The sequence below is a fragment of the Sphaerodactylus townsendi genome, linkage group LG08 (assembly GCF_021028975.2).
Source record: "Sphaerodactylus townsendi isolate TG3544 linkage group LG08, MPM_Stown_v2.3, whole genome shotgun sequence".
Taxonomy (NCBI): Eukaryota; Metazoa; Chordata; class Lepidosauria; order Squamata; family Sphaerodactylidae; genus Sphaerodactylus; species Sphaerodactylus townsendi.
Window position 1 is genome coordinate 35,739,470 of NC_059432.1, and position 19,313 is coordinate 35,758,782.

Here is a 19,313-nt window from a genome sequence, read left to right on the forward strand (position 1 = left end):
AAGGTTGGGTTCTCTTCTTTTGGCTTGTTGAAGATTTTTAATTTGTCATCTGTAAACTTGGCTTCAAGTTTTCACCCCCCATTCCAGATAATGTACGAACAAATTAAATAATACAGGCTACAATAGTGATCCTTGCAGAATCCCTCTGCTTACTTTTCTTCATTGAGAGAGCTGTTCATTTACTTCTGCTCTCTGCTTCCTGTTGTTTTACCAATTTTTAATCTATAAAAAGAGCTGTTCTTTTATCCCATGACTGATAAGTTTTTTTTGAAGCCCAGCACAGATAGCTGCTAAGCCTCTTCCCAGCATTCTTCTTGGTTGTAAACTGTTTGCACAGTGGGCAATTAACAAGACCATGACCCTTACCAAGTCAGAGGGAATGGTCAGTTTTAGCCATTTCCCCTCTGCACATATACGTTTTGTTGCATATGGCATTGTATTGCATTACAAACTTAATTTCAGAATACGGAGAATACTAAAATTAACAAAAAGGAGAGAACCATGCAGATAAAAATTAACAGTGAGCAAAATGAGAATATCCCCACTTTCTGATGAGCTTTGAAATCTTCCACAGCTGCCTGTATTTTTGCAATTTCCATGCAGCACAAAGATCATGGTGGACTGGTATGACTACACGGTGGTATACATAGTTACCACACTATTTTGAAGTGCAGAGGCACAAAAAAGAACAACTGCAGACATCTAGGGCATGATAGTGATATTCAGAGGCACAAATACTGGCAACTGATGCCTCTTCATGAGTGGCATCTGGATTCAAAAGTAGACTTTTCATGCTTCAACCAGGACAATCACATGAACCACCATTAGCACCATATACGTATTACCAAAAATAAATGTCATGTAGCCATCAATAGTTGTGATGTTTGGTCCCTAACAGTTTTGAATGAGGAAAAATTGCATGTGTTCTTCTGGCTTACTGACAACTACAAATACTGGTATTGACAAAAAGAGCTTGGTCAATCATGAAGCATACATGTGTTTGACCTTTATACAAAAACTGCAAAAATTATCACCTACTGCAGTGGTTCTCAACCTTCCTAATGCCGTGACCCTTTAATACAGTTCCTCATGTTGTGGTGACCCCCAACCCTAACATTTATCCATTTTACAGATGGAGAACACTGATGCAGAGAGTCTTAGATAACCCCTGTGAAAGGGTCATTCGACCTCCAAAGGGATCACGACCCACAGGTTGAGAACCGCATGTTCAGTTGTACATGTGTTCATTATAATAGTGATTACGGCAACTCTATGCTTCTGTATGCTATTCCTAAATTTTCCAAAGATCCATATGCCATGCCCCAAACGAAGCGAGAGACACTCACCTGTTTTTATTTACTGATACTCCCATTCTGACACTGTCACTTGATATACAATCAGTGATAACATAAATCAAAGTAAACACAAGAGTTGCATCCTAATTTTTATGGAAAAAAACTTGGTTGGGGAGAAAGAAGTTAATGAACACTAGGTTGCACAAGAGACCCTCAGAGGAACAGTGACAGATTTTTAAAAACTAAATTGGCAACTAAGGCACTACACAAGGAAAATCCTGCAATGTATGGGTGAGCACACAACATGTAGGTTGTGCTGTCCTGAACATTTTTTTACACCCTTTTTTCAAGGATTTCGGAGTGCCATACATGGATTACCGTTCCGCATTTTATCTTCACAATCACCCTGAATGGTAGGTTAGGTTGAGTGGGACTGGCTCAGGATCACCTAGGATAGCAGGAAGATTTGCATTTGGGTTTCTAAGATCCAATCCCTATGACATAGTAGCTCCCCACCACCAAGGGAATATTTGCACTGAATAGGCAAAAGGATAAAAATGCCAACTGAACCATAATGCCATGTCTGTGGTTAGGCTGATCAGACTGTCAGCAGATATGGTATCACTATGAATAAAACAATGATAAATGAATGTGCAATCAGTCCCCACAGAGCAGCATCCACTATCAAAATCCCTGATTTATCCGAAGTCTAATCCACATGTATATTTTGAGACCAAATGCGCGGTGACATCCTTATATTGCATTATGTGTACATTCATCTGTATAACATCTGCGCAGAATTCAGACTTCCCCACTCACAACTGTGGCTTTATACAACTGTGAGTGGGACTATTGTCAACATTATTGTGAATGGGTAAGCTCATGCTAATTTAATTGCACAGTTAAACAAGCAAGTATTAAAAACATTTTGCATAGTACTGAGCAAGGGAGCAGCTAGAATGTGACCTGTTAAATAAACACAGCCATATAGAAAACAAATAATGCCCATTCATGTATTTGGATTTTATGATGGGCAAGTCTAACATGGCTTTCCTGCCTGTATGCAGGGACAATAGACAGTTTCATTAAAAATGCTTATGTTACTACAAATACAGTGTAAAAATTGCTTAAATTGCTCATGTAAAAACGACTGTCATCAGAACACCTAGCAAACATTAACTTGAAAAATAAAGAATTCTAAAGTGTACCTGTTTCAAAAACAAAAAAACCCCTCAAACATGAAATGATCTCAAGAATAAGGAATGTAGAATCCTGAGGGTTGGGTTTCTTTGTTTTTATAAAGTGAACATTTGTTTTATAAAGTTCATATGATTCTAAAACATAAAATGCCACCTAAAAGCTTGTGCAAATGAATTACAAGGGAATTTTACCACAACACTACTGAACTGAAGACACTATTTGATTAAACTATAAACTGAGCATGATTCAGCCCGGCATGTGCAACTAGAAGTCATGACTGTTGTCACTGGAGTTCCTCTGAGCACTACTGAAGTATATTACCTTCATACATGGGTTCCCTGATCAATGTCAAACTCATTCAGCAAGCAAGGACTATGTCATATGTTGCACAAAAGTCGAAAACAGGAAACACAAGTCACTGGATTGGATACAGAGGAAGATTTCCATAAACTCACAAGGGAAGGGGGTCCCCTGTTCCCCATGACCAGCACAGGGTGTATTTTTGGCTTCAGCAGGAGAGAGGGAGGGAGGGAGGGGCACTGAACTGATGGAAATCCATTAGCATCAGCAGGAAGTTCTGGTGGCTCCAAGCCACTAATGCTTCCTTTCCTACTTGCAGATTTAGGTGAGAGTTCTAGATCCCTCCCAAGATGAGATTCTACAGCTCAAGATGATTCTACAGCTCATAGATCTCTACTTCAAGTTACAAGACGACTGGAAAAAGAAGGTTTGCAGGTTTCTCATCATCCTTTTTTCCCTGTTATGAATGAACTGGTATAAGTCACAGAAATACACGTCATATGAAACATGCCTCGGATCCATGGAGTTTCTTTGGGCACACCCAATTGCCTCAGGCATGACTAGTGGATTAAAAAAACTTTCCTTTTTTCTTTGAACAGAAATAGCACATGAAAATCCCATTAATTTCAGAATTTTATGGGGTGTTGGAATAAAAAAAATAAGAAATAGGAAGTTCAAAACTTCCTTGGGCACTCAAGAAAAGTTTCACCGTTTTTGGATCAAGGCTGACGTACAAAAGAACTAGACATTCTGCTGACAGGGAAAGTGGTAGTAGCAGTTACTGGAAAAGACTCGGATGGCACAGATAAATAGATATATTCTAGAAATTAAATAATATATCTGCTCTATTTCCTCAATGGAACCCTAGCCACCTGGATACAGTTCATTCTGTGTATATGTGTGTGTGTGGCTCAGCTTTGTTTCCATTTCCAAATAACAGTTCCAATGCCACTAGTCACTACACAAAGAGCACCCCCAAATGACCACCAGCTGGGCAAATGGTTGAGGAAAATAATCTGAAAAATAAAAGTAAACACAACAGCCATAGTTTTCATTATAGAAACTGGCCCAGCTTTCTCAATCTGTAAAGCTTTTGTAAGAAATATCTGACCACCCAACCCAAACAGTCCAATTAGTATTAAGAGAAATCTGTCTTTGCCACAATTAGGTAAACTCCATGAATCTAGCACGAAAAGGGTTGCTATGCTTATTATTAATCCGATTATTGCATAATACCAAATGGTTAAAAAGTAGTGCACTGATTTCCCCACTTTTCTTATTATAACAAAAGCTGAAGAAGCAGAGATTGCACTTAAAAGAGCCGCTATTGTCCCCTTGAGATGATCTGTGTAGCTCCCTTCAATTCCTGAGACTTTGGATCCAAACAAGAAGGGCGGTCTTGCAATCAGCACCACTCCAGTGATTGTAACTAGTACGAAAAAAAGATCCCAAGGACTACATTTCTCTTTTAGAAATATCCAGGCAAACAGGGTTGTGAAAGCGGGGCTGCTGAAGGAAATAACGACCGCATCCGCCAGAGGCATGACTTGATAAGCATAATAGAGAAGAATCATTGCACAAGAGCCAAGCAATCCTCGTAAGAAAAGGAAAACGCGTTTTTCTTTTGGTCCCAGAAATCCTGTCCTAAAATAGAGAAGGAGAGAGACTATTTTAGTTGAGAGGTTGTATATAAATGTGTCAAGAACTTCTCATTAGGCAGCAACCTCACTTACTACTGAGACTTCCACACCAGCTAGTGTGATCTTGCCTTACGTTAAGCACATAACAAGGTATTCCTCAGGCCTTTGTAGCAGAAGGGTTTCAAGATGCAAGGAGGAAGTGACAACAACAGCATGGCTGGGCTTTGCCAAGCCTGGTGGGCAGAAGCACCTGAACCTCCTATCCATAACGTCCCAACAACATTTCCCAACAACATTTGCTCTCCCAGCAAGACTTACTTCTATTCCTCTCCCCACACAGAAAAAGACGAAGAACCGTTTCGATTTATACCCTCCCTTACTCTCCTTTACAGAGACTCAAAGGGACTCCAACTCCTTTTCCCTTCCTCTCCCCACATCAGGCACCTTGTTAGGTTGATGGGGCTGACAGAATTCTGAGAAAACTGTGACTAGCCCAAGGTCACCCAGCAGGCTTCATGTGTAAGGAGCAGGGAAACAAATCCAGTTCATCAGATAAGAGTCCACTGCTCAGCAGTGGGGAATCAAACCCGGTTCTCATTATTAGAGTCCACCTGAACCAAACACAGTTTTCAGTGATGGAGAAACCCTTGAGTGGGGGATGATCCATCTTTCTCATTCTGCCTGCTCAAGCTGCATTTTAAAGCTCCCTCCAAGCTCTTACTCTATACCAGTGATTCCCAACCAAGGTTCCGTGGTACCCTGGGGTGCCATCAGCATGTCCCAGGGGTACCGCGGTAACATTACCGCCCCCCTCACTTTTGTGGTGTCTCCTGCTGGTGCCAGCAAGGACATGGAGCTGGCCCAGGAGGCAGGGCCTGCCGCAAGGTCAGCAGCTGATTCCCGTACCCCCCCCCCCCGTGCTTCCCTTCACCCTGTACCGTGGGTATATGAAGAGTGGGGTCAAGGGTACTGTGTTGTCAAAAAGGTTGGGAAATGCTGCTCTATATCATGGTGCTCATTTCCTGACCATCACATTTCTCCTGCATCAGCTTTAATGCTAGTTTCCTGTTTTAAATCCATTAGTGGTATATGAAATTGTTAAACCACTATGATTTTGACCTGTTGCAGTTGAAATGCACTATACATTAATTATCCTTACTCTGTCTTCATATAGAAGGGATAATACTCACTTGTGGTATATTAAAGCAGGAAGAACAAACACTATTTGGAAAATACATCGAAAGGCACTGGCTTCTACCGAATGCACATCTTCAATCATCTTCAGAAATAAAGAAACCACTGAGAAGAGGCAAGCAGACAACAGTCCATAGAACAGGCCAAGTCCAGGACAGGTACTTTTCTCAGCTCCTGTAATAGAGTAATTGTAACTTCCAGTTAGAAATATCAATTCTTGAGTCATATTTTTCTTTAACAAAATGCATGCCAAGGTTTTGAATGAGTAGGGAGAGTAGCGTAATACACTTAGGATTAATGTTTAATTTGCATTCAAAGCATGCTCAGAGGTTAAGCTAAAACTACTTTCTTAGGCAAACAGAAGATTGCAGATCAAGGTCTCCTATGTAACCTTCAGCCTGACAGATGGGAGGCTGGCAGGAATGAATGCACATGTTGGCATGGAAGAATCAAATAACTTTTTTTCCTGTGACTCCCTCGCTGTTTGGTCCCCATTCCATAAGGAAGACTGGGCAGAGGTCAGAGAGATTGAAAAGGAAGATCTCAGCCCTTTATTAGGGAGACTAGAAAGACACTTTAAACAAATGGAAAGTGCAACATTCAGATACTGGCAGGCTAAAGGAAGAGTTCACAGGCTCTCTGTCAGGTTTGGGACATGGCAGTGAAAGGAGGCAACAGTTGTTGGAGAGTTGGCGGAAGTACTTGGGATCTCGGGTCTGCTGAAGGATTGTGGATCTTTATGGCTTCATCTGTGCTTTATTTTTATATAAAGCAAATTGTACAAAGATACCGCTAGTTCATAGTACTCTCTCTTTCTAAGCCCATTTCCGCAAGGCAGAATTATACCTGGTTACAACCGGTTTCTTACAATCCGGGTCTGTTTTATCCCAGTTTCTCCCTTCGCATGGCTCCCTGTTTTTTTGAAGGAATCCAGTGAAGACCGGGAGGAAATACTGCAATTTCTTTCGCACAAGCCCAGGACTTCTATTTACAATGCAAGCGTATCTGAGCATTCCCGGTGTCCTGCATTCTGATTGGCTGTTGTTTTTGAGTGGCAGCTTGAATGAATGTCAGGTGGGAAGATAAGGGGAGCGGGAGGAGGGATGGGGACATCAAGCGGCTGGGTGGAAAAAAAAACTGGTTCTGCTTCCGTGGTGTCTGCACAGTAGCAGGCTTACCCTGGGATTTCTGAAAAGAATCGCCAATTTGGCGATTTTTGAATACCCTGGGATGAGGGAAATATTGTGAAGCAAACCCCCTTGAGGACTGGGAACTGCTCGAACTTCTTGCATGGAATGCGGTATTTCTCTTGCTCAACCCAAGATATTTGGACATGCAGAAACAGCCTAAGGGAACTAACCTAAGTAAGTTCTAACCCCTGGGAACTTTTTACCACTTGGAGAGCGAAGTAAATTATTAAGAGCAATTTTTTGATATTGCAGTTGAGTAACCAGGCAATAATGCAATTATAACATTTGCAGAAGTACAAGGTACAGCTAGGTGACTCAAACAGATTGGTAAATATGAGTATCACCCTTGCGTCCATATAACAGAGAACCTTTGGGAGAATAAATTGTCGGAAACTGTCCTGAGCCCGCAAGGGGAAGGGTGGCATACAAACGTAGTAAAATAAAATAAATCCCCTGATTTCATTTCAGAGACTTAACAGATATTCTGATAATTTACCTAGCAACAAAAAATAATGAGCTCAATTCACTGTAATTATGTACCAATCTTTGACAAAATGCATGCCAAGGTTTTGAATACTTCACTTTGAGTAGGGAAAATAGCATAATAGCGTAATAATAGCGTGAAGTGAGCATAGAATCCCACTTGCAAAAAGCATTTTACACACTGGAGTTGCTAGACTGAGATATTGGTGAATGCATCTTCTATGACAGTGATGGCGAACCTTTTTGAGACTGAGTGCCCGAATTGCAACCCAAACCCCACTTATTTATCGCAAAGTGCCAACCCGGCAATTTAACCTGAGGTTTAAGTTTAGAAAAAACCGATTGGCTCCCTCTTCCTCTGCCCCACCCACTCGAGCAGGGGCCAGCCTGCTCTAGCCTCCAGCAAGTCCCACGCGCACCGCTCTGTGCCTCTCTAGCATGTCTGCCTCCTCTGTGCCAGGACAGTTTCCCCCTCAGGCAGCAGCCACCCGGAGCACAGGCACCAGGCCCACCAGCCAAGTCCTCCCTGCTCACTGTGGTGTGCGCATGTTGTGCTCAGTGGCCCAGGTCAGTCTAGATGTGTGTGTGTGTGTGTGGGGGGGTGATTTTCCGCCCCCCACATGATGAACTCTGTGTGCGTGTGCCCACAGAGAGGGCTCCGAGTGCCACCTCTGACACCCGTGCCATAGGTTCGCCCTCACTGTTCTATGATATCATCTCTTGCCACTGTATCACTATTCCTCAAGTAAGCTAAGCTGAGAAATAGCAAATGACTGGTCTTGGACTATGTATTAGCCTCACAGATGAGCACTGATTCAAACTTACATCTCCCTTGTGCAAATCCAACACTCTTTCCACTAAGCTACACTAGTTTTCTGATGTAGCTCTAATTCCACGCGGTCAGCGTAAGAACGAGACGAGACGCGGAGATAACATCTGGTGGAGATCGCCAGCAGCGGGAGACCGGAGGTCCGTGTTCCTAGCGAGTCTCCCGCTCCGCCGGCAGGTTCCTGGCACCTTTATTGTTACTCTATCGTGGGGCGTGTAGGGAGGGAGGACTGGGGAGTTCCGAGAGCTGGAGGTCGGGAGATCATCATGTGATGCATGATCTCATCTGGTTAACGTGCGGAGAAGAGCCTGCATCGCCTGGAGCCTAATCCTCACCTGGGGGGCAAGACCATTGTCCCTCGCGCCCGGTGATTGAGCTTCAGACAGTTCAATGCACCCGCGGACTTCATGGGGGGGGATGAGGGAGTGGGGTGCGATGCGACCGGCAAGGCGTCACGCAGGTCCTGCTACGCCCCAACGCTCTACCACGGCACTGCTGGGTCGGGCAGTGCACTACTACATCTCCTCCTTTTTTACATTTTAGAAAATCGGGGGGCCTAAACGCTTATAAGGGCGATTTAAAGGGACGCTTTGTCTCTCCGCCGCTTGGTCAAGTTGGCTATTGCTGCTTTGTGCAACATTAGAACTTTGGTTGCAGGGTAAGGGAAATGCGAGGGGTTTCTACACACGCTACAGGCAATATTAGACACGCGATTGAACGTAAACAAGATCCGGATAACAAGGCACACAATTAAAACCAATGGCAGAGCTGTGTACAATAGCACTTCAACTATCCTCCCGCAGCCAGCTCCAGAGGGCTGGACTCACCAATGGGGCAAAACATCATACTTCAGGATTGGACACAACTTCTTGCAGCTCACGCGACTTTCATGTGTGGGATCAACCTGGGAATTATCAGAAAGATTAAAACAACACATATTATGTACATTCTCACAACCTTTGCGTGATGTAACAACAACAAATAATCAATAGCTGCACGATTTGTTCAGGGTCGCTTGGATCGAAGTTCCTTGCTGCTCAGAGGCCAGGGCATCCAGAGCGTGGAGGTAGAGCGTTGATGGACTTCGCGAAGTGGCACAGGCCAGCCGCCAATAGTCTTTAGCATTGTAGGGAAGCGAAGTCCGGGGACTCCCACTAGGGAAGTTAGCGCAGGGAGATCTAACTCCGCTTCGAGAGTGGGCGCACCGCCGTCAGCCCGGCTGGTGAGGGGTCGCAGCAGGGCATGGAGCTGGCGGCGGCGGGCGCGTCCGGGTTCCGGGTGGAGCCTGGGGTAGGACAAATGGTGAGGCTTAACTGAGGCAGCAAAGAGTTCCCGCAGGGGAGTCGGGCGGAATGTAGTTAAACGCCCTTCCTCCCCGCGAGGTCCACAGAACCAGCCCCCTGGGGAGCAGGGATGCTTTCCAACACGGGGAAATGTCCTCCATGTGTGTGCAGTTCCAAACCTGGCCGAAGCCGCACGTTAATGGGCCCGGTCGGTTCCTCCCGTTTCGGGCTGCGTACCGTGATGCGGGCGCAGGTGTTGGACTCGTGGTTAGCGGTAATCCGCCTTGGTGACAAGGGAAAGAGCGCCCAGCCGGGAGTGGTTTGGACGGCACGGTCCCCAGTCGGGCGCCATAGAATACCTGGATGGATGAGGCATTCATGAAGGGGCTCAGCCCAGACTCCGCTGCCAGGGAAGTCTCCGGGTGCTTTGCAGACGGGGAGCAGGCAGGAGCTCAGCAGGCTCCCCGACTTCTGTAGGTACTCGGCCCAGGCAGAAAGATGAGACGCTGGCAGCGGCAGCAAACTGCCTCCCAGATGTTGGTCTGGTGAAAGCTTGCCAGGGGGTGGCCGATCGCCATCGGCAGGAGGCAGCAGAGCAGGCAAAAGGCGATGGTGGTCGCTGAGTTGGTGGTGATGATCGCAAAGCAGAGCTGCACAGAGGTTCCCTCGGGTGTCTCGGGGTGGTCTTGCTTGCAGCAGCAGCCAGCTGAGGGCTCTGGCTGGTGGTCAGCCTTTGACGCCTCCCCAGGTCATTCGGGTCTTTGGCTGCTAGGCGACGGCATGCTCCTGCTGGGATCGCTAAGGATCCTCTAGAGAGATGCTCCATCTCCGATGGGGTTGGTTTCCTCCTGGCGCCATTCCATGGGTTGGCCTGTCATGGCGAATCGGAGTCCACGGGAACCTGTAGGAAGAGGGACTGAAACACACCCCCCTTTCCCAGGTTACGGCCGGGTCCCGCCAGGCTCAGTTCTAGAGCGGATGGCGGAGATTGGGATCGAGTTAGTGTTTAGGATTTAATATGGGAAGGAAGACGGCTTGTTTTGCAGCCTGTGAAGGTTGCTTTTAATGCAATTCCTGGGGCCGCCTACACTCCTCTTTCTTTAGTTGTTTGACAGGGAGGGCAGGAGGTAGGCGACTTGGCGGGAATTGGCTTCAGAGCGTCATCAGGGTGCATCAAGGCGAGGGTCCGAGCCTTGAGGGGGGAGGGAACAGGCGAGTCCTGGGGGGATTGTGGGTATGCATGCTTAATCAGCAACACAAAGGGGCTTTGAAGCACCTTTTGGGGGGATGGGTGCATCGGGGAATGAAGCAATCAGGCAATTAGAGGCAAATTCCTCGCACACACAAAGGAGAAAGGAAAGGGGGGGTTTCTTTGCAAGGGAGTTGCACTTACCGTGACCTTGGTGGCTAATGCAGGAAGCTGGATGGTGCTAAAATTTTGTGATCGAATTATCTTGGGGAACTGCCGTCCGCCGAGACCGCCCTTATATGGGCGGCCTCGGCTGAGCCGCCTGGCCTTTAACATGGTATTGATAAAGCTGCCAGGCACTGGGCAGCCATAACCCAAACGGGTTTGGGTATTAGGCGATAATGGCGGCAGCCCCTTTTAAACTGGGGCCTGTCCTGACAGTGCTGCGGTATCAGGACGGGCCCAGATTTTAATCCAGGGAGGGCCAGTCAGCCAATTGGCCCTCCCGCCTTTACTGGTCGAAAAACAGAAGGAAAAGGGGGGGGAGAGGGAAACAGATTTCCTGTGGAAATTAGGGAGGCAACTTCGAAGGCACGATTGGAATCAATGATCCGCGATCGGCTTTACCCATCCCAGACCAGAGTCGCTTTTAACCTGACTCATGAGGTCTCTTCCCCAGAGATTGACATGGATGTCTAGAACGATGGGCGGACTGTGAGCTGCCGCCGAGTCCTGGGCTGTTGACCGTGAGCCGGCGGATGCTCCGTCTCGCGGTTTGTCTCCCCCCCACCCCCCAGATGTGCGGCAAGCTCGGTCGGCCACTGGTCGGGCCACTCGGCTGCTCTGATGACGGTAACATCAGCGCCGGGTGTCCACCAGGCCCTTGAACTTACATCCTTCTATGGCGAAGCTCCAGATATGGACGGAGCTCCCGATAGGTGTCTCCACCGCCGCGACGGTGGTGTGGGCTGCGCCATGTTGGCTGCTGGGGCTCGTAGCCTTTATTGGGTCGGCAGCGGGCAGCGCATGGGGCAAGAGAATCAGCTGAGCGCAGCTGGCTCCGGCGGGCAGCTCCTGTGGGATGTTTGTCCAGACCTGGAGGTGGATGGGTCCTTGGTGCGCGGAGTCGATCACTCCGGGGACGATGAACAGTCCCTGTTCAGCGGCAGAGGCCTTTGGCAGCACTAGCCCAATTGTCCCGTAGGGATGGGCTCGTCATACTGGGTTGGGGCGACAAGAACCTCGTGGGGAACTTAAAGGAGATGGGCTGGGTGCATGCGAGCGAGATGCCACGAGAGGGGGGGGGTGGTTTTGGCAGGGCCTTGGCGTTTGGGTCTGCTCTAGTACTCTCCTCCTTGGTCCTGGGCTGGGAGACGCCCGGGCGGGAGTTTCCGACGACGGGCAGTCGCTTTCTCCAATGGAAGCCCTTCTGGCAACGTGGGCACCGGTTTTAGGTGGCCTTCTCCTCCTGGGGAGGACCCTCCTCCATCGGGTTGTAGGCCCCCCCACCTGGCTGCCTACACTCCCTTCGAAGTGTCCGGTCTGCCGCAGCTGAAGCAGTCATCCTGAGACTGTCTCCCGCCGGTGGAGAGTGCTGCGGCGAGGAGGCTAGCTTGGTGGGCGGAGGATCCGATGTCCTGGCAAGCCTTAAGCATGTCGGCCAGTTCAGGATTTTTGCCCAGGCCCGTGATTGCCCTGGCGGCACTCCGTGGAAGCGCTCTCTTTGGCGGGCGCATGAGGAGCTCGCTTGGGCCTCCTCGCCATCTACCTGCCTCTTTGAGCGCTTCCTGGAGCCTGTTCACAAATTCAGCATAGGGCTCTTGGGGCTTTTGCCGGATGGAGGAGAAACTCTGGGTGGGCTGGCCGGCATTGGGGACTTTGACAAATGCCTTATAGGCGCACTCAGAGGCGACCGTAAGGGTGGCCTCAGGCAGTACAATCTGATCGTTGGGATTGGCAAAGCATCGGCCGTAAAGCTGAGCGGCGTGTAGGCGCCGCCAGAGGTGGCTGCTCTGTTGAAGCATTGCTGGACGCCCCCACTTTCCCAGACCACAAATTGCGCAGGGCTCAGGAGCATGCGAAAGGTGGTTTTCCAGTCATCTGGAACCATTAGGTGGTTCCTTGCGATGGCTTCCAGCATGCCTCTCACGTAGGGGCTAGTGACTCCTACGTCCCGGCATTGCTTTGGCGGAGCTCGGTAAGGATATTATAGCTCAGGGCGGTAATCGACAACCCGCCGAACTATGCCATCCTCCTCAGTATCTGTGAAGTGGATGGGGCACAATGCAAGAATATCGGCATCGCCTTCCGGCCAGGGTTTCTTTCTTCTGCAGATCGTAGCTAATAATGTTCTGCGAGAGTTTGAAACCCGCGCCATTACGTGGGCGCTGACGGAGGTGCAGTGGCTTCGGAAAAGGAAGGCGGAGCAGGAGGGGCGCTGAGCCGCTGGAGAGTTTGAAATGGGTGAAGGAGCGAGGCAGAAGGAGGACAGGCGTCCAATTTAGTGGATAGAGAAAATTCCCGGGTTGAAATTGAAGGTGAAAGATCGAAAGGAGGGCGGCCTACCGCAAGGGAGCCCTAGGTCTGCAGGCTGATGGCGACAAAACATTGTCTCCATCGCCAGTAGCAGCGCACATCGGGCGCTGAGGCTCTGTGCGAAGAGTGCGCCCGATGTTTTCCCAGTCCTTAAGATTCAATGTCCCCCCCTCTGGGTACCATGGACACTGAGCTTCAATCTCCTCAACCAATTTGGCGCGAGCTCCCTATCTCTTTACGGGGACCCTGCCACATTTCGCTAACGCTTTCAGTTCGTCAACGTGCTTGTCATAAGCCCTGCTTTTGCAAGCTCCCATACTCACCGGTGTTCCGCCGGACGAGAGTGTCCTAGGACGCTGCTCTGGATGCGCCGATCCAGAGGACAGGCCATACCGAAACGGTGGTCCCGGGATGCGCCGATCCAGCGGACTTCGGTATCGCGGCCCTTCCCCAGGCGACGGTGAGCAGGGTGGAGGTTCGAGGATTCCCGGTTTCGGCACCAGCTTGTAGATCCACCCACGCCGTCAGCGTAAGAACGAGACGAGACGCGGAGATAACATCTGGTGGAGATCGCCAGCAGCGGGAGACCGGAGGTCCGTGTTCCTAGCGAGTCTCCCGTCTGCCGGTTCCTGGCACCTTTTATTGTTACTCTATCGGGGGCGTGTAGGAGGGAGGACTGGGGGGAGTTCCGGGAGAGCGGGAGGTCGGGAGATCATCATGTGATGCATGATCTCATCTGGTTACGTGCGGAGAAGAGCGTACGCGTCTGAGCCTAATCCTCACCTGGGGGCAAGACCATTGTCCCTGCGCCCGGTGATTGAGCCAGACAGTTCACGACCCGTGACTCATGGGGGGATGAGGAGTGGGGGTGCGATGCGACCGGCAAGGCCGCAGGTCCGTTGGCGTCCCAACGTTCTACTACGGCACTGCTGGGTCGGCAGTGCACTACTACATTCTGATGCTTTAGAATTTTGTTTAGAGAGCAAGCTCCACCCCATCCAAGTCCCTCTTTGAGTATCCCAAGAACTCAAATTTTATATTATACAGTAACAAAAAAGTAGCTAAAGGAAGGTAGCTCACAGCTCCACCATTCTGTACAAAGTTCCTCGGCTTTTCAATCTGGGACCCCTGCATGTATTTTTTTTCCCCCTAAAAGGAATATTAGTGCCCATCTGGAATAAAAGACAAATACCATGGCTTGGATCCTACTGAAAATTTCTGCAGCTGGAAGGATTTCCATTCATGGAGTGTGAATTTCTCCCTCCTGAAATAGTCCAACATGCCCCCCCCCCCCCCATGGCACAGGAGACCTCCATGAATAGCTATGGGGAGGAAGTTGGAGGTCTACGGGGTGGGATCAAAAAGAATGGCCTCCCCTTTCTGCCCACAAAACAAGATCCAAACCACTTGCACTTGTTCTATTGCACTTGTTCTATGTCTACACATGAGAAAGCTCACACAAATACTGCCGTGAGGAGTTCTGAGAATGACAGCCTCATCCCGTCACTTTGATGTGTTTCCAAGTGCTAACACGCATGTCAGAACAAGCTGTCAGTGAAGCAGACCATACGTCAGGGAAATCTCATGTTTTATAAATGGAATTAATGCTCACTATCAGTTGTGACGTTTGCCTTCAGTGCACGAAGGCACAACTGAAATCCACCAAAAATTATTTTTTAAATGTATGAGCCATACAGTGGGATCCCCTTATTAATTTACAATAAGGCGATTAACAATGCAATCATATGTGAAGTTACTTGAATCAAAGCCATTTAAACCAACGGGCTTAGACGAGAGTAATTTCTAAAAAAATTATTCTATTTTAAACATTTTATGCTACTTTCCACCCAGCTCAGAGTCTCTGAAGTAGCAGACAGTAAAAAAAAATCAAAGCCAACTTTAAAAGCACACATGGATACATTTAGAAACATGTTAAAACACATAAACAGTAAGGAAGGTATCTAAGCAAATGCCAAACAAAACAGAGAAGACTTCATCCACTGGAGGCAGACAATGATAAAGGAGGGCAGATGAATCTACACTGTACAGTTGCATTGTAGTTCAAAGAATGTATCCCTATGTATAAATGGCTTACTCTTTCCACATAAAATGAATAAATCTCTACAGGCATGAGGGTACCGCATCAGTTGTACAATATGAAAATAATACTTTTGTCATGCACTGCACCAGTCAGACCCTGTTGTCCCTTGGGAGAGTCTGTCAACAGGAAAGTTGACAGGCCAGTGGAAACCAGACTGCCCCAAACTGGGAGGAATGGGAAGGCTAAGGAGACATTACTAAGCTTTTACCAGAAATTCATGTTGAGGAAAAAGGGCCCAATCCACCAGCAGATTTCCCCTGGAGAGTGCTTCCCAACCACCAGAAGCCCAAAAGAATCCAGAAGCACAGGTGTGTGAGGTAATGTCATACAGCACAGACTTCACAGAACTCTCTGCCCATGGTCAGGGAAGCCTCTGCCTCAATAAATTAGCAGCTCAGGGGCTGGAATGATGTCCATTTGAAGGTGGGGGTCAGCTCACAACTTTTTCTATGCAGAAAAAAAAACAGGAACCATAACTCCTGCAACTAATATAACAGAGGCACTGAGATTTGGTGGGGTTTTGTAGAAACAAGCAGCGATGTGGTATACCAGTTTTGTCAGCTGCTAGATAATTTGGAATCACAAACCTGAAAGCTGGGAATCAACATTTTCATAACATTTGACAGCTGTCAGCACAAGGTGGCAGAATACATACAAACTAGTATGCATTTTCAATTCCAAGATCACAAAAAATCAAATAGCAGTATACTCTGTTTCAGAAGAGCTACCTCTCTTTCGGCACACTGAGGAGCTTGATGAATGAGCAAATATACTTCGTTAAAAGGAATAAACTATGCCAACTTTACAAATGAGAAAAGAAGCCCTTATTTTTTTAAAAAATGTTAGCTTTGTGCTTAGTCATAATTCCATTTTTTGCTTCTATCTGCTGTCACATGAACTCTTAGTCACTATTCCAGTTAATTTTTCATCATCTTTGCTGCCACCACAAACAAAACAAAACACCCCAAGCACTGTCTTGTTCTGTATGTCCAAACCACTTTAGGTTACATCTCCACTGTCTTCTGATACTGTCTCTACCGGCAATTTACTAGTCTCTCACCTCCATCACTGTCTTACCTTATTTAAATATTTGTATCCCCAATTTTCCTCAGTTCCAGTGGGCTGATCGATACAATGCAGAAGGCTAAATAATAACAAAAATCACTTTTTGTGTATTTTTGGCTGCTCCCTTAATTTCTAAAACCATCATGGTCATATAATCCGAAGGCTTTCATGGCTGGAATCACTGGGATGTTGTGCGGTTTCCGAGCTGTATGGCCGTGTTCTAGTAGCATTTTCTCCTGACGTTTCGCCTGCATCTGTGGCTGGCTGGCATCTTCAGAGGTCAGGAGAAAATGCTACTAGAACATGGCCATACAGCCTGGAAACCAAACACCTCCATAAACCATGGGATTAAATTAGAGCTAGTATATGGTTAGGGAGCAGCAGTGGCGTAGTGGCTAAAAGCAGGTGCACTCTGATCTGGAGGAACCGGGTTTGATTCCCAGCTCTGCCACTTGAGTTGTGGAGGCTTATCTGGGGAATTCAGATTAGCCTGTGCACTCCCACACATGCCTGCTGGGTGACCTTGGGCTAGTCACAGCTTCTCAGAGCTCTCTCAGCCCCACTCACCACACAGAGTGTTTGTTGTGAGGTGGGAAGGGCAAGGAGATTGTAAGCCCCTTTGAGTCTTCTTACAGGAGAGAAAGCGGGATATAAATCCAAACTCTTCTTCTTCTTAGTGGCCAACATGGACACGGGAAACTCCAAATTCCCACTCTGTCATGAAGCTCCCTGGTGTCGGAGGGCCGGTCACGCACACCCTCTGCCTAACCTAGTCTACAGGACTGTTCTGAGCATAAACTGGAGAGAGGAGAACTTTGTTATGCCAAGCTGAGCTCTTTGGAACAAAAACAGGTCAAAGCAGATCTTGTGGTTAAGGAAAGAGTGGGCAAGCTTTGTGTGGTTTGCCTGTAAGCATGAATTCGAAAGGGTAGAAGAAATCCACTCTAACCCACCTTCTGTTGGATAAAAGCCCTTTATGGAGGAAATAATACGGGTTAAGCAGCCTTGAAGTCAGAGAGGTTAAACAGGCAGGGACTTTTGGCTTCCTATTTTCCGGGTGAAACCACGAGCGGAGCAGAGACACTAGCTGCGTTCATGCGGCAGAATCAACAGGTGTGATGAGCGTGGTCTGGTCTGAGCTTTTTAAAGTCGTAAACTTAAGACAAAGGAAGGCTTTTGGAAATATAGAGCGCGCAATATAAAAGCAACAAGAGGCGGGCGAGAGAAGGAGAAACGCGGAGCCCAAAGTTTCCTGGAAGTGCCAAGCGGGAGGGCACTGATGCCAGTGGGACCTCGCGGGCTCCCCCTGCCGGCGGGCGCTCATCTTGCTCTTGGGATGACCCGGAGCGCCCGGCCCGAGGACAACCAAGGAAGGTGCCCTTCGGGGAGAAAGAACAGAGCGAGGCAGGAAAGAGCCAGCCAGCCCGCAGGACAGCCACAGACACCCCGAGGAGGCACGCCGCGCTTGCCTGCCTGCCTGCCCTGCTCACCCACCGGGCGTCCCGCATCTTCCGCGGCGGGCGCAACAGCAACACAAGCGGGCACCCGGCTGGGGCTGGGCGGCGTCCGCCACTTCCATATCGTGTACCCGGCACTGGCAGGGCAGCCCGACATCTTCTTCGGCGTCGTAAAGCGCCTGGCCCGGCTCGCTCCAAGCCCCTTGCCCGGCCCTGGCGGGATCAGCAGCGCCCCCGTCCTCGCTCGGCGGCTGCACCATGAGCGCTCCTGGGCTGTTTGCTGCCAACTGTCTGCCGGCGAGGAGCCGGCGACTCTCGTGCGCATGCGCTCCTCCGGCCCTGGCGCCTCCCCGATACCTGGTGCCTCTCCCTAGCAAATCCTAGGCAGCCTGGGACCGGCTCTCCCCTTTGCCCAGCGTCTTTGGGGCAGGAGATGAGGCTGCCCTTAACCAATACAGCCTGAGTGTAGTACAGCCTGAGTGCTCCAAAACGACCAACCAAACGGCCGCTGTAGGGGCGAATAGGATTCTCTAAGCAGCAATTGATCACTGGTAGATCTGACTTCTATGAGTGTATTCAGAATACATTCAAGTCCAGCAAGTTCTCCAACGTAATCATAAGTTGTGTGAATATTCCCCCCCCCCCCAATTTTCCTGAATATATTGGAATTAGGGTTCCTTCTAGTTTTTGACACCTGAAACTGCACATACAACCTTTTTTTCTCCATACATTTCTGCATCTGTGGCTGGCATCTTCAGAGGTGTTGGTGTCTCTGCGACGCAGAAGAAAGGATAAAGAGCATAGCAGGTGTGCTTTCTTGATCCGGAGTGTCTCCATTTTCCCGGTCTGTTGGGAACATTTCCTCCCCATAGAGGTGTTCAATGAATTGTCGAAGGCTTTCACGGCTGGATTCAACTGGTTGTGGTGGGTTTCCCGGGCTGTGTGGCCGTGGTCTGGTGGATCTTGTTCGTAATGTTTCACCTGCATCTGTGGCTGGCATCTTCAGAGGTGCCAGCCACAGATGCAGGCAAAACGTTAGGAACAAGATCCACCAGACCACGGCCACACAGCCTGGAAAACCCACCACAACCAGTTTTTGAAAATGATTTACAAATTGAACACAAAACTAAACCATTAGCTAATGGCTTCTAATGCTGTCATCCAACAAAAGATCAACAACTACACATAGGCATGCATTTTCTGTGGAATGGTCTTTCAGAGGATGTCAGGAAAGCTCCAACAATTTTGTCATTTTGCAAACTATGAATAGCAGAATGGTCAAGAAGGGATTTTTGTAAAGGAAGTAGAGCTACATGATAATGGAATAATTCAGGAAGGAGCTTTTATAAAAGCAATAGGACTGTGGATTATATCACTGTATGTTATATATTATCTGTTTGCTGAATGTATTATCCTGCTATTACTACATTGCTTTCTATCCTTGTAATACCATTTTCCATATTTTTTAAAGATATCTCATCTGATTGCACTGATTTACATTGTGTAATCTGTTTCAAGCCTCATTGAGAAAGGTGGCCTATAAATAAAGTGA

At 48.1% G+C, this 19,313-nt stretch overlaps 1 protein-coding gene across 1 annotated transcript; it reads right to left on the minus strand.

Annotated features, from left to right (window-relative positions):
• Nucleotides 1–1,351: 1,351 nt before the first annotated feature.
• Nucleotides 1,352–17,974, minus strand: LOC125437995 (solute carrier family 35 member G1-like). The gene is made up of 3 exons (XM_048506114.1): nucleotides 17,799–17,974; nucleotides 5,626–5,803; nucleotides 1,352–4,439 (listed from the first exon to the last, which is right to left on the minus strand). Exons 1-3 carry the CDS (start codon nucleotides 17,881–17,883, stop codon nucleotides 3,707–3,709), a joined length of 996 nt encoding a protein of 331 aa, XP_048362071.1. The 5' UTR covers nucleotides 17,884–17,974; the 3' UTR covers nucleotides 1,352–3,706.
• Nucleotides 17,975–19,313: the final 1,339 nt, after the last annotated feature.

Coding starts and splice junctions, on each gene's coding strand:
- LOC125437995 (XM_048506114.1), bottom strand. CDS start 17,883: ATGGAAGTGGCGGACGCCGCCCAGCCCCAGCCGGGTGCCCGCTTGTGT. Junction 5,804..17,798: donor CGGAAGATGCGGGACGCCCG/GTGGGTGAGCAG, acceptor ACTCTATTACAG/GAGCTGAGAAAAGTACCTGT. Junction 4,440..5,625: donor CCTGCTTTAATATACCACAA/GTGAGTATTATC, acceptor TCTCTATTTTAG/GACAGGATTTCTGGGACCAA.